Genomic DNA, 13,801 nt, shown 5'->3' with positions numbered 1-13,801 from the left:
TGCTGTGGCATCAGCACTCTAGGAGTCTAGGAGTTGGAGCTCATAGCAACCTTCGACTCCTAGGCTCAAGCTATTCTCCTGCCTCCGCCTCCCAAGTAGCTGGGACTACAGGCACCCACCACAACACCTGGCTATTTTTTGGTTGCAGCCTTCATTGTTGTTTGGCAGGCCCAGGCTGGTTCGAACTCGCCTGCTCAGGTGTACGTGGCTGATGCCTTAGCTGCTTGAGTCACAGGCACCGAGCCCAACTCCTGGGCTTAGGCGATTCTCTTGCCTCAGCCTCCCGAATATCTGGAGTACAGGTGCCTGCCATAGCGCTGGCTATTTTTTGTTGCAGTTTGGCCCGGGCTGGGTTTAATCCCACCACCTTCGGTAAATGGGGCTGGTGCCCTACCCACTGAACCATAGGCACCGCACATCACTGGACAGGTTTAACAGAAGACTGGATATTAGCAGAAGACAGGTTAGTGAACTTAAACACAAGTTAGTAGGTACATTAAAATTGTAGCACCAAGAGAAAGGAAATTGTGGAGGGGCGAGGACAAGGAGAAGAAAGTACCAGAGACATGCATGAAATATAGTCATAAGAATTAATATTTATCATTAGAGACCCAGAAGAAGAGAAAGAATGGAACAGGAGTGGTTTTTGTTTTTTTTTTTGGAGTTTTTGGCCAGGGTTGGGTTTGAACCTGCCACCTACAGCATATGGGCCGGTGCCCTATTTGGGCCACAGGCGCCACCCAGGAGTGTTTTTTTTGTTTTTTTTTTTAGTTCATGTCTTTTATTAATTCGTATATAATTACTTGTCTTCTGGTTTGTTGAAGCAATAAGTAAGGCAACATTTGCCACAATAATGTCTATTAAAGTGGCTGGCCATAAAAACTCCAGCACCATACTCATCTGAAGGACACTCAACGAAGGCGACTTATTTTGCCATTCTCATCCACCTTATAGTATTTCAGGACAGCCAGCTTAACTTTCTTTCTCTTATGCTTATTCTTCTTGGGAGTGGTATAAGACTTCTTCCTTTTCTGAGCACCACTACAACATTTTGAATGTTGTAGTCAGACAAGTACGTCCATCTTCCAGTTGCTTGCCAGCAAAAATGAGTCTTTGCTGATCAGGAAGAATTCCTTCCTTATCCTGGATCTTGGACTTCACATTTTCTATCGTATCCAAAGGTTCAACCTCAAGAGTGATGGTCTTCCCCGTAAGGGTTTTTATGAAAATTTGGATATTGGTGGCGGTCCCACTGCAGATGGTGGATCAGAAAGCAGGACTGTTTTTTTTTTAATGTGTAATGATTAGAAATTTTCTGGAATGAATAAAAAATACTAACTCACTGGGCGGCGCCTGTGGCTCAAGGAGTAAGGCGCTGGTTCCATATGCCAGAGGGGACCTTTCAAACCCGACACTGGCCAGAAACTGTAAAAAATAAAAAAAGAAAAAGAAAAAAAATACTAACTCACAAAAACAAGAAAGGTAGAACAGATCCAAATGTGTATATAGAGAAAACCACACCTAGGCATGTTATGCCTAATTCCTTAAAAATTAACATTTTAAAAACAGGAGTGTGAAGTAAAAGAAGGACATATTAGGGGTGGCGCTGTGGCTCAGTGATTAGGGTGCTGGCTCCATATACTGAGGGGGACAGATTCAAACCCAGCCACGGCCAAACTGTAACAAAAAACAGCTGGGCATTGTGGCGGGCGCCTGTGGTCCCAGCTATTTGGGAGGCTGAGGCAAGAGAATAGCCTAAGCCCAAGAGCTGGAGGTTGCTGTGAGCTGTGACATTAAGGCACCCTGCTGAGGGCAAGAAAGTCAGACTTTGTCTCTAAAAAAAGAGAGAGAAAAAAGGACATATTAAATTCAAAGGAACAATGATAAACCTTATGGGTGACTTTTTATCAAAAATGATAGAAGCCGAAAGACATATGTATTAATAATAAAATATTAGTTCCAGTTTAAAAGTGTCCAAAGAAAAAAAGAACAAAGAAAAGAAACAAAAGGAACAAAAATAAAAATTCAATAGAGAAACTGTCACTCTGGAATTCTTTTTTTCTTTTTTCTTTTTTTTTTATTGTTAAATCATAGCTGTGTACATTAGTGCAATCGCCTGTACCCATTCTAAGATGCACCATAGATGTGGCCCCACCCATTAAGCCTGGCTATTTTCTTTGTTTGTTTGTTTGTTTGTTTTTCCCTTTTTCTTTTTTTCTCTGAGACAGAGTCTCAGCGTGCTATGGCATCACAGCTCACATCAACCTCATACTCCTGAGCCTAAGCGATTCTCTTGCCTCAGCCTCCCGAGTAGCTGGGACTACAGGCGCCCGCCACAACGCCCGGCTATATTTTGGTTGCAGTTTGGCCGGGGTCAGGTTTGAACCCACCACCCTCAGTATATGGGGCCGGCGCCTTACCGACTGAGCCACAGGCGCTGCCCTGTTTGAGGGATCTTAATGTAGTAATGACAAAAAGGCAGAAGGAGATTAAATTGAATTCAACTGTTATAAAGTTCTCATTAGTTAGAAATGTGATAAAAATCCTGATTTGGGGTAAAGTATAATTTGACACTCATTTTTGGTGTTGACTGGGTCAATATGGAAGAAAGAATAGTGACAGGAAAGGTCTACATGTGAGTTAGCTGGGCTTAGTGGCTCATGCCTGTAAATCCTAGCAAGCTGGGAGGCCAAGGCGGGTGGATCTCCTGAGCTCAGGAGTTTGAGACTGAGCAGGAGCGGGACTGAATGCCTACTAAAAACAGAAAACCTGGGTGGGGCTTGTGGCTCAGGGAGTAGGGTGCCGGCCCCATATACCAAGGGTGGCGGGTTCAAACTTGGCCCCAGCCAAACTGCAACAAAAAATAGCTGGACGTTATGGCAGGCGCCTGTAGCCCCAGCTACTCAGAAGACTGAGGCAAGAGAATCGCTTAAGCCCAAGAGCTGGAGGTTGCTGTGACCTGTGATGCTTCGGCACTCCACCGAGGTTGACAAAGTGAGATTCTGTGGATAAAAAAAAAAATTAATAAAATAAATAAAAATAGAAAAACTAGCTGGGCATGATTGCACGGGCCTGTAGTCTTCAGCTACTTGGGAATCTGAGGAAGAGGATCACTTGAACCCACAAATTTGAGGTTGCTGTGACCTGAGACACCATGGCACTCTACCCAGGGTGACAGAGTAAGACTGTCTCTATAAAAGAAAAAAAAGGCATCTTTCATTTTTTCTAGTTTTTAAATAGGATAATGAATTTTTTAGGAAAAAATGATAACATGCCTTTATGACTATAGCATATCAATATTAAACATATAATAATACAAAAGACGAGAGGTGGGAATGGAAATATTGAGGTTCTTACGCTATAGGTAAAGCATTAAGATACTATTAGAAGGTCTACTGTGACAAGTTAGAAATGAGAATTATAAATCTTACAGCTAATGTTTCAAGAGGTATAACAACTCAGAAACGAATAATGGAGTTAAAAAACACAGTAATTTTTAAAAGTTACTCCACAAGAAGGAAGAAACCACAGGGCATATGGGAAGAGTAGAAAACAAGAAGATAGTTTATACTTCTGACCCTAGTGATAATAACAATAATAAATGATTGTAATAAAGGGTTTTCAAACTCCGTTTAAGCAGCAGAGATTGTCAAATTGGCTATTAACAAGGACAAGTAAATGTTGTCTACATGAAACCCACTTCAACTATAAAGACATACACAAATAGTAAAAAAATGGGAGAAGACACACATACCATACACAGTAATTGCAAGAAAACTAGTCATTATATTAATATTATTAAAATTAGATAGCAGAGTAAGTTATTCAGAAGTTTGTAATGATAAAGAAGTTAATTAATCAAGAGGACATAATATTCCTATATACATACCTAATCAAATAGCACCAAAGTACAGAAAGGAAAAGCTATTAGAACTAAAAGGAGAAATAGACAAACACAGTTATGCTTGGAGATTTCAATAATGGATGGACGAAGTAGATCATTAAGAAGAATATTAATGACTGGGAAGGTAAAAAGAGTATTAAGAACTTAGAACATTATTTTAGCCAACATGACCTATTTTTTTGTTACTTACAGAATACTGCAAAATTGCAAAATACATGTTATTTTTAAGTTCCTGGGAAATTTGCAAAATAGAACCAATTCTGAGCCTTTTGAGTTTCAATGATTTCAAAAGATTGAAAGATAATTTGAATGTGTGATTTCATACATATGAAATAAATGTATTTGAGCATAACTAAAATTAAACTAGAACCAAAATAAATAAGATGTGTCTTTGAAAACATCAATAAATTTTAATAAATATCTAGCCAGAGTGATCAAGAAGAAAACAGAAATTACCAATTAAAATAATAAAAGAATTTAACACTACTGATTCTAAATACATTTTAAAGACAGTAAGTTGAGTGCAGTGGTAAACCTATAGTTTCAGCTCTGTACCTTTGTGGGAGGATTGCTTTAATCTAGGATTGTGCCACTGGCCTGGGCAGCAGTATGATCCTCATCACAAACACCCACCCCCAAGAAAGACAATAAAGAATTTGATGAAGTGTTTGATTGTAATATACTTTACTTTGAGTAAATGGACCAATTTCTTGAAGGCACCAAAATTCAAAGGTTTACTGAAGAAGACATGAGTTTAGGAATATCCTCCAAAGAATTCTGATCCTATTACCTGGAGCCTCTGGATATTATCTCATTTAGAAAAAGTTCCTCTTCAGGTATAATTGCAGTAAAGATTTTTTTTTTTTTTTAGGCAGTCTAACTTTGTCACCCTCAGTAGAGTGCCTTGGTGTCATAGCTCACAGCAACCTCACATTCTTGGGCTCAGGCAATCCTCTTGCCTTAGCCTTTCGAGTAGCTCAGATTACAAGCATTTGCCACAATACCTGGCTTTTTTTGAGACAGAGTCTCATCACCTTTGGTAGAGTGCTGTGACATCACAGTTTATAGCAACCTCAAACTCTTGGGCTCAAGTGATCTTCTTGCCTCAGCCTCCTGAGTAGCTGAGACTTCAGGCGCCCACCCAATGCCCAGCTGTTTTTAGAGACAGTGTCTCACTCTAGCTCAGGCTGGTCTCAAACCTGTGAGCTGAGGCAGTCTACCTGCCTCAGCCTCCTAGAGTGCTGGAATTATAGGCATGAGCCACCGTGCCTGACCTGACACCTAGTTATTTCTTAGATGGGGTCTGGCTGGTCTCCGACTCCTGACCTCAGACAGTTTACCTGCCTTTGCCTCCCAGACTGCTAGGATTATAAGCGTGAGCCACTGTGCCCAAGTATATTAAAGATCTTTAAGATGAGGGGATGATTCTTTATTTTTTTTTTCCTTGAGATAGTGTTATTTTGTCACCCTCAGCAGAGTGCAATGTTGTTACAGCTCACAGTGACCTCAGACTTTTGGGCTCAACCGATTCTCTTGGCTCAACCTCCCAAGTAGCTGGGACTACAGGTGCCCGTCATAACACCTGGCTGTTTTTTAGAGATGAGGTCTAGCTCTGGCTCAGACTGGTCACGAACCCGTGAGCTCAGGTAATTCACCTACCTTGGCCTCCCAAGTGATGGGATTATAGGCACAAGCCACCAAGCCTGGCCGATGGATTCTGTATTATGTGGGTTTGTCCTGAGTGTCATGTGTCCTTAGGAACAGAGATTTGACAAAAGAAAAGGCAGTGTGACTTGCAAAGCAGAGACTGGAAAGAGATGGCTGTACGCAAAGCAATTCCATGGCAGACGCAAGGTTAGAAGAGTTAGGGAATGGATTTCTCCCTACCTAGATTATCCACTAGGAGCATGGCCTTGCTGACACCTTGAGTTTTGTCCTAGTAATAATGAATTTTGATTTCTTACCTCTAGAGGTGTGAGAGAACTCTGTGATCAGATATTTCTACAGATGAATCTGTACCAAACACTTAATGAGGAAATAATACCAATCTACGTAAACTTTCTCAGTAAATGAAAGTGAACAGAGGGCGGCGCCTGTGGCTCAGTGAGCAGGGCGCCGGCCCCATATACCGAGGGTGGCGGGTTCAAACCCGGCCCCGGCCAAACTGCAACAAAAAAATAGCCGGGCGTTGTGGCGGACGTCTGTGGTCCCAGCTACTCGGGAGGCTGAGGCAGGAGAATCGCCTAAGCCCAGGAGTTGGAGGTTGCTGTGAGCTGTGTGACGCCACGGCACTCTACCGAGGGCAATAAAGTGAAACTCTGCATCTACAAAAAAATAAAAAAAAATAAAAAAAAAAAGAAAGTGAACAGAATGCTATTATAACTAAGTATATAGTCACCCACTTACCCACATATACCAAATATACCTGGGTGTGTAAACAAGTTCAATGACTAAAGACCTATGAATGTACAAAAGAATGTACAAGAATGTCTGTAGCAATTTTATCCAAAATAGCCAAAAAGTATAAATTGTTTCAAATGTCTGTCAGTAATATAAATGGTTTTTTATTCAAACAATGTAATACTAATTACATTGAACTGAAAAAGACATGACCTACTTCTTCATACAAAAATGCTGTTGAGGGCGGCGCCTGTGGCTCAATGAGTAGGGCGCCGGCCCCATATGCCGAGGGTGGTGGGTTCGGACCCAGCCCCTGCCAAACTGCAACAGAAAAATAGCCGGGCGTTGTGGCGGGCACCTGTAGTCTCAGCTGCTCGGGAGGCTGAGGGAAGAGAATGCGTAAGCCCGAGAGTTAGAGGTTGCTGTGAGCCGTGTGATGCCACAGCACTCTACCCAAGGGCGGTACAGTGAAACTCTGTCTCTACCAAAAAAAAAAAAAATACTGTTGAATCTCATGACGTGATATTGAAAAATTATCCAATCTCCACAACTATAAACTGTATTATAATTTTGTTAATATAGAATTTATGTGCAAGAATAGCAAACCAATTGTTATATAATTCAGAAGTATATACTTTTGTAGGTGACTATCAACTTTAGGTCAAGAACCTGTCAAAGTGTTTAATATATTGTACAGCTTGTCTTGAAATCTTGGAAGAAGTGCTTGTTTTAATTATACCACATATTTGTATTATGTTATAATGATAAAGCTGAGTTTTGGTATGCATTAAAATACTGTGCCTTTGTAAACTGCAAAAGGTATTTTTAAATATCAAGGTAATAGAAATAACTTACTTTCAGTTTAAACCAACCTTTTTTGTTCCAGGGACTGATTTCATGAGAGACAGTTTTTCTACAGATTGTGATTAGGGGAATGATAAGCATCTGCAAACAATTTATTATGGTTTCTGTGCAAACTTCTCTTAATGATAATCTATATTTATAGCCACTCTCCAACACTAGCATCACTGCCTCAGCTCCACCTCAAATCATTAGGCATTAGATTCTCTTAAGGAGTGCACAATGTAGATCCTTCTCATGTGCGGTTTATGATAGAATTCATGCTGCTATGAGAATTTAAGCCCCAGCTGATCTGACAGGGGGCAGAGCTCAGCTGGTGATGCTAGTGATGGAGAACAGCTGTAAATGCAGATGGAGTTTTGCTTGCTCTATTGCTGCTCATCTCCCTTTTTCACTGCCTGGTTGTTAATAGGCCATGGACCAGTATCAGTCTGTTGCCCAGGGTTTCGGGACTACATATATTCTAATAGTTCATGTGTTCTTGATTGACAGCAAGAAATCTTTGAAATAAGCTGTCCTTTCTGTTTGAAGTTTAGATTTCTTTAGTGTTTTATTCCTTTCATCCAAATACTTATCTTGGTGGTTTGCCTAAAAAGTCTCTACTCTGGGGTGGCGCCTGTGGCTCAGGGAGTAGGGTGCCAGTCCCACATACTGAGTGTGGCAGGTTCAAACCTGGCCCCGGCCAAAACTGCAACAACAACAACTAAAAGACGTCTTTTAGCCAGGCGTTGTGGCAAGTGTCTGTAGTCCCAGCTACTCAGGAGGCTGAGGCAAGAGAATCGCCTGAGGCCAAGAGCTGGAGGTTGCTATGAACTGTGACACCACAGCACTTTACCGAGGGCGACAAAGTAAAACTCTGTCTCTCTAAAAAAAAAAGTCTCTACTCTGAGTTTAAAAAGCAATCCTGTAGAGCTACATATTCAGCCTTTATAAATTAGCAAATAATTTCTGATTTTGTTTTTTTAGAGTAAAGGTGCTAGTGCTGGAAGAGAATGGACTGAACAGGAGACCCTTCTACTCCTCGAGGTAAGCAGATTAATGGTAGAGTCCCATTATCCACATATGAGATGTGCTAAGATTCTGTGATTAGCATTTTATTTTATCTTATTTCATTCTTTTTTTTTTTTTTTTTGTGAGACAGGCAAAAAAACCAAAAGAAGAAACCTTTTTGACAAAGGAAGAAGACTTTTTTACAAAGTCTCACTTTGTCACCCTCAGTATAGTGCCACGACATCATAGCTCACAGCAACCTCCAACTCTTGGGCTCAAGCGAGTCTCTTGCCTTAGCCTCCTAGTAGCTGGGACTACAGGTGCCCATTACAATGCCCAGCCATTTTTGAAGGCGAGGTCTTGCTCTGGCTCAGTCTGGTCTCAAACCTGTGAGCTCAGGCAATCCACCTGCCTCAGCCTCCCAAATTCTAGGATTACAGACCTAAGCCACCGTGCCTAGCCTTGTGATTAGCATTTTAAATATACCTGTGGTGTTCAATTAAAAAAATGTGTCTAGTTGAGCTTAAAACTAAAAAGATTACACAAGTGCTTTTCCTTTAGACAGCCATTGTGATTTAATAGTTGATATTTAATCCTATTTGTGCATCCCATTTCAAAGTACAAGATATTAAAAACATGTATATTAGGCATTTAGATTTTATTAATGTTAATTTTTACAATTTCATTAGAGATACTTTTAAATGAATCTGGCTTATTTTGTTGTGAGTGTTTGGCAGTGAAGGATAACGTGACTACTAAGACAGTTTAATGTCACTGCCTAGATTTTGTGCTAAGGTGTCACCAGTGCTTTGGCAACATTGCAAATGTCAACATAATGGAAAAGGCAGTAATGTTTCAGAATTATAAAAATTGTGGGACATCACAGTCTTCTTTTTTTTTTTTTTGTAGAGACAAGAGTTTCACTTTATCGCCCTCGGTAGAGTGCCGTGGCATCACACAGCTCACAGCAACCTCCAACTCCTGGGCTTAGGCGATTCTCCTGTCTCAGCCTCCCGAGTAGCTGGGACTACAGGCGCCTGCCACAACACCCGGCTATTTTTTTGTTGCAGTTTGGCCAGGGCCGGGTTTGAACCCGCCACCCTTAGTATATGGGGCCGGCGCCCTGCTCACTGAGCCAGAGGCGCTGCCCATCACAGTCTTCTTAAAAGAGTCTGGTGCTCCATGGGTCCTCAGAATGCACTTAGATACAGTGGACCTGGCGACATTTTGGTTTCTGTGCTTTGATTTGGTTTCTCATGTTGTTTTGGCAGGTGTGGTTACTTCAGAAGTTTTTGAGGTACATTAAATTATTTCCTTTTTTTATACTCTTTCCCTTTTTTTTTTTTTTGTTTGTTTTTTTCAGACAGTCTCACTTTTTCACTCATTGTGCTGTGGCATCATACCTCACAGCAACCTCAAACTCTTGGGCTCAAGCAATCCTCTTGCCTCAGACTCCCGAGTAGCTGGGACTACAGGCATGTACCACAACACCCGGCTATTCTTTTTAGTATTTGTTTTTGTTTTTTTTGAGACAGAGTCTTACTTTGTCGCCCTTAGTAGAGTGCTGTGGTGATGACACAGCACTCTCAGAGCAACCTCAAACTCCTGGGATCAAGTGATTCTCTTGCCTCAGCTGGAACTACAGGCACCCACCACAATTCCCAGCTATTTATTTATGTATTTATTTATTATTTTTTGAGGCAGAGTCTCAAGCTGTTATCCTAGGTAGAGTGCTGTGGCGTCACAGCTCACAGCAACCTCCAACTCTTGGACTTAAGCAATTCTCTTGCCTTAGCCTCCCAAGTAGCTGGGACTATAAGCATCCTCCACAATGCCCAGCTGTTTTTTGGTTGGATTTGTTGTTGTTTGGCAGGCCCAGGCTGGATTCAAAACCACCAGCTCCTGTGTATGTGTTTGGCACCCTGGCCACTGAGCTACAGGCGCCAAGCCTATTTTATTATTTTTTTAGTAGGTTGGGGCTGGGTTTGAACCCACCAGTCTTGGTGCATGTGGCCAGTGCCCTTGTTACTGAGCCTCGGGCACCCAGTCTTCTTTTCTTTCTTGTTCTCTCTTTTTTGTCCTTTATTCCTCCCTTCTCACTGTCATGATCAAAATTCAAAAAGGTTTCTTCTGCCAGTGCCTGTGGCTCAATGGGTAGGGCACCGGCCCCTTATACCGAGGATGGTGAGTTTGAACACAGCCCCAGCCAAAGTGCAACAAAAAAATGGCCAGGCGTTATGGCAGGCACCTGTAGTCCCAGCTACTCGGGGGACTGAAGCAAGAGAATCGCCTAAGCCCAGGAGTTGGAGGTTGCTGTGAGCTGTGTGATAAAGAAAGACTCTGTCTCTACCAAAAAAAAAAAAAAAAAAGGGTTTCTTCTTTTGGGTTTTTTGTCATTATTTTGATTTATTCTCCATTCTCCAATCAGTATCAGTGATATTCTTTTCTGACCTACTTTTTATTTCAGGACTGTTTTGTTTAGTCATATGCATTAGATTTTAATGTTAAAAAGTAACAAGAGTGTTTTCAATACTTGTGGAAGAATATGACATGCTTTTGTAATGATATTTTGGAATATTTGAGCTCTGGGGAAAATTTAGTTGTACAACAATGACTGGAACAACTATTCTTGCTGCACGTTGATGCTCAGTATTTTCTCCTTTTACGTTTACATTTAGTGGATAGTAAATACAGGAGGTAAGAATGACTGAGTTACTATTTACCCTAGACACAGCCAAGAAAAAAAGCACAGTATCCTTACACAATAGTATATTTTCTTTCCTACAGGTGGAATCTGCGGGGGGTTGGTTTTTCTTTTAAACATGTGATTGAGTCAACAGATTCTGTGCTTACTACATAAAGAGAAATAAAAGGCTTCCCAGCAGCATTGGTTATCACAAACATCTTTAATTTATATGGTTTATTAAGAGATAATTAATCACTCTATTCCATAGTGGTTAAAGGGATGTTTTCAGAAACGTTTTCACAATTTTTTAAAAGCCCACAACTTATTTTGGCATTCTTTCTAGTCATTTATAATTGTCCTTAGGCTCTTTTTTTTTTTTGAGGCAGAGTCTCAAGCTGTTGTCCTAGGTGGAGTGCCGTGGCGTCACAGCTCACAGCAACCTCAAACTCTTGGGTTCAAGTGATCCTCTTGCCTCAGTCTTTTTTTTTTTTTTTTTTAATTAGATTATTGAGATTATATTCAACCTCAAATGTGGGCTTTTTCTCCAAAAAAATTAAGGCGGGTTTTTCCATTTTTAGTAGAGATGAGGTCTTGCTTTTGCTCAGACAGGTCCTAAACTCATGAGCTCAAGAGATCTGCCTGCCTCATCCTCCCAGAGTCCTAGGATTACAGGCATGAGTCACTTTGCCCAACCTGTTAATTTTAGTGTTTACCATGTACACTTTGCTTTCTTATGGTTTGTGTTTATTTTTTCTTAGATAATTAATGTTATCTAAAAAACATGTTATAAAAAATGTTATACCTGCAAATTAAATTGATAAGAGTTATTAACATTTGTATATAACTGAAAGAGTTTCTCAATTTTTCATTCTGGCTAAACTATAGAAACAGTAGCATTAGAAGGTAGTCATTAAGCACCATCAAAGATTTTGTCCTTGTATGAATATACTTCACACACCTTTACATTTGACATTTATAATAAACTCAGACTCCTTTCCTGGTTTTCTCCATTTCCTGTGGTTATGTTCAGCAAGTGTTATTGTTGATAATGTCTCAGGCACTGTGATAGATACTACAGATTAAGATGGCTAAGACACAGTTTCTACCATTAAGGAGTTTATAGTTGAGTGAGTGATGGTGATTATAAAACCCCAAAACTGCTGCATTCCCAATTTCATGGTTGGGTATATACCCAGCCCATAAGACCTATACAGAGGAGTTGCTGCACAAACAGCCCAGGTAGGTAAGATATAATGGACTCCTTCCTGGGAATGGCATGGCTGTCCTGATTTTATCTAATATATGATGTTTTCAATACAGAATAAGTAACGGAATTCTGTAAGATAAAGGTGCATAATGAAATAGTTTTAGGCAGGAAAGAGGGTTTTATGTAAAACATACTTTACTTTAGCAATATGAAGTGGGATGAATTTAAGGATAGAAAGGCAATTTGTAGGAATCCAGGTTAAGTAATGAAGATCTGAACTTAGGTTATGGCAGGAGGAATATGGTATTTTGTAGTAGTATTAAATAATCCTACAGTACTAAAACCTTTTCTGTATATGTCACCTCTCTCCTCAGCTTCCTTTCTGTCAGCCTATCACTCTGTTATTTGAAAACGTCTAATTTACCCCTCTTACATAATGTAATGCCTCAGGACCCAAGTGCTGCAGACATTTATTATTTCTCAGCTTTATGGTTTTCTGGATGCTACCTCTTTATTTGGATTTTACATCTCAAAGAATTCTTCAACTTCAGCTTTATTCTATAAAATCTTTGTGAATTTCCTTACTTTTCCCTTGCTAAAAGAAAATGAACAAAAAATTTTATAAAGAAGTTTATTGGAAAAAATTCTGATGGAGTATGCCCCCCCAAATCCCTACCTATAATGAGAAGCAAGAGATTGCCCCAGTAGTTAATTGTTCTATACTGAAAACCTTATGCTATACCTTGTTGAGTAAGCTATCTGTTACATCTTATCCACCCAGACTATTTGTACAGCAGCTTCTCTGTCCAGGTCTGGTTCCATGAACCCTAGTGGGATAGATTCATTTTTCTTTTTTTATTACTATTTTGGTCTTATTAAAAGTAATTTCTTCTAGAACTACCTGAGGTCTCTTAATATCCAGGAGAAATATAGAATTAGCCTTGGTTTTCATGGGATTTAATGAGTCAGAGCATTTGCTGGTTTGAGTTTTGAGACGCTCTCCAGCACTTGATGAAAGCTTAGAGCAGCAGTTGGAGACCAAGGTTACAACTTCACTGAGGCAAGTGAACATGGAGAAAACTACTGTTATAAAAAGTTTATCTCACAGTGTATGTCAGCAAATTAGGCTCTAGAGCAAGGTTTTTCAATTGCACTGTTGACATTTGGGTCAGATAGTATTTTTGTTGGGGGGCTTTTATGTGTGTTGTAGGAATTTTTTAACAGTTCCATGGCCTTTACTCACTGGATGTCAGTAGCATCTTCCCGCTGTCTCCAGAAGTTGCCAAGTATGTCCACAGTGGCATAATATACATATCGCCCCTAGTTTAGAACTGTGGTCCTGGAGAATAGTGAGGCCTTCCTTCAGAGCAGTAGTTCTCAACCTGTGGGTCGCGACCCACAGGAACTGTATTAAAGGGCCGCGGCATTAGGAAGGTTGAGAACCATTGCTTTAGAGAGAGGTTGAAGGTAGCAATTTCAGTAAGCCACTAAATAGATTTTTTTATCCCATTAATTTTTTGACTTTCTTAGCACCATTGATTTCTGATTTTCTTCCTACTGTTCTATCCCTTGGAAATTTCTTTTGCCCTTTTTATTGCCCTTTTTATTGGTGTTTTTCCAATTTGGACTCAGAAAAACCTTCTTAGCGTTTCACTGGGATAGTGTTGAATATGTAGTTCAACTTGGAAAGAATGGAGAGAATTTTAACAATATTGAGACTTCTAATGAATGAAACTGATAACTCTTCATTTAT

The 13,801-nt window shown here is 40.2% G+C and overlaps 1 protein-coding gene across 2 annotated transcripts in view; it reads left to right on the top strand.

Annotated features, from left to right (window-relative positions):
* Positions 1–13,801, top strand: part of SMARCC1 (SWI/SNF related, matrix associated, actin dependent regulator of chromatin subfamily c member 1) — a 216,417-nt gene that overhangs the window by 117,166 nt on the left and 85,450 nt on the right. For both annotated transcript variants that reach the window (XM_053600509.1, XM_053600510.1), the window contains exon 19: positions 8,132–8,191. In XM_053600509.1, coding sequence (XP_053456484.1) covers positions 8,132–8,191 — 60 coding nt within the window. The remainder of the gene's footprint in view (positions 1–8,131; positions 8,192–13,801) is intronic.

Source organism: Nycticebus coucang, chromosome 8 (assembly GCF_027406575.1).
Source record: "Nycticebus coucang isolate mNycCou1 chromosome 8, mNycCou1.pri, whole genome shotgun sequence".
NCBI lineage: Eukaryota > Metazoa > Chordata > Mammalia > Primates > Lorisidae > Nycticebus > Nycticebus coucang.
This window is presented reverse-complemented; position numbering and strand designations above follow the sequence as displayed.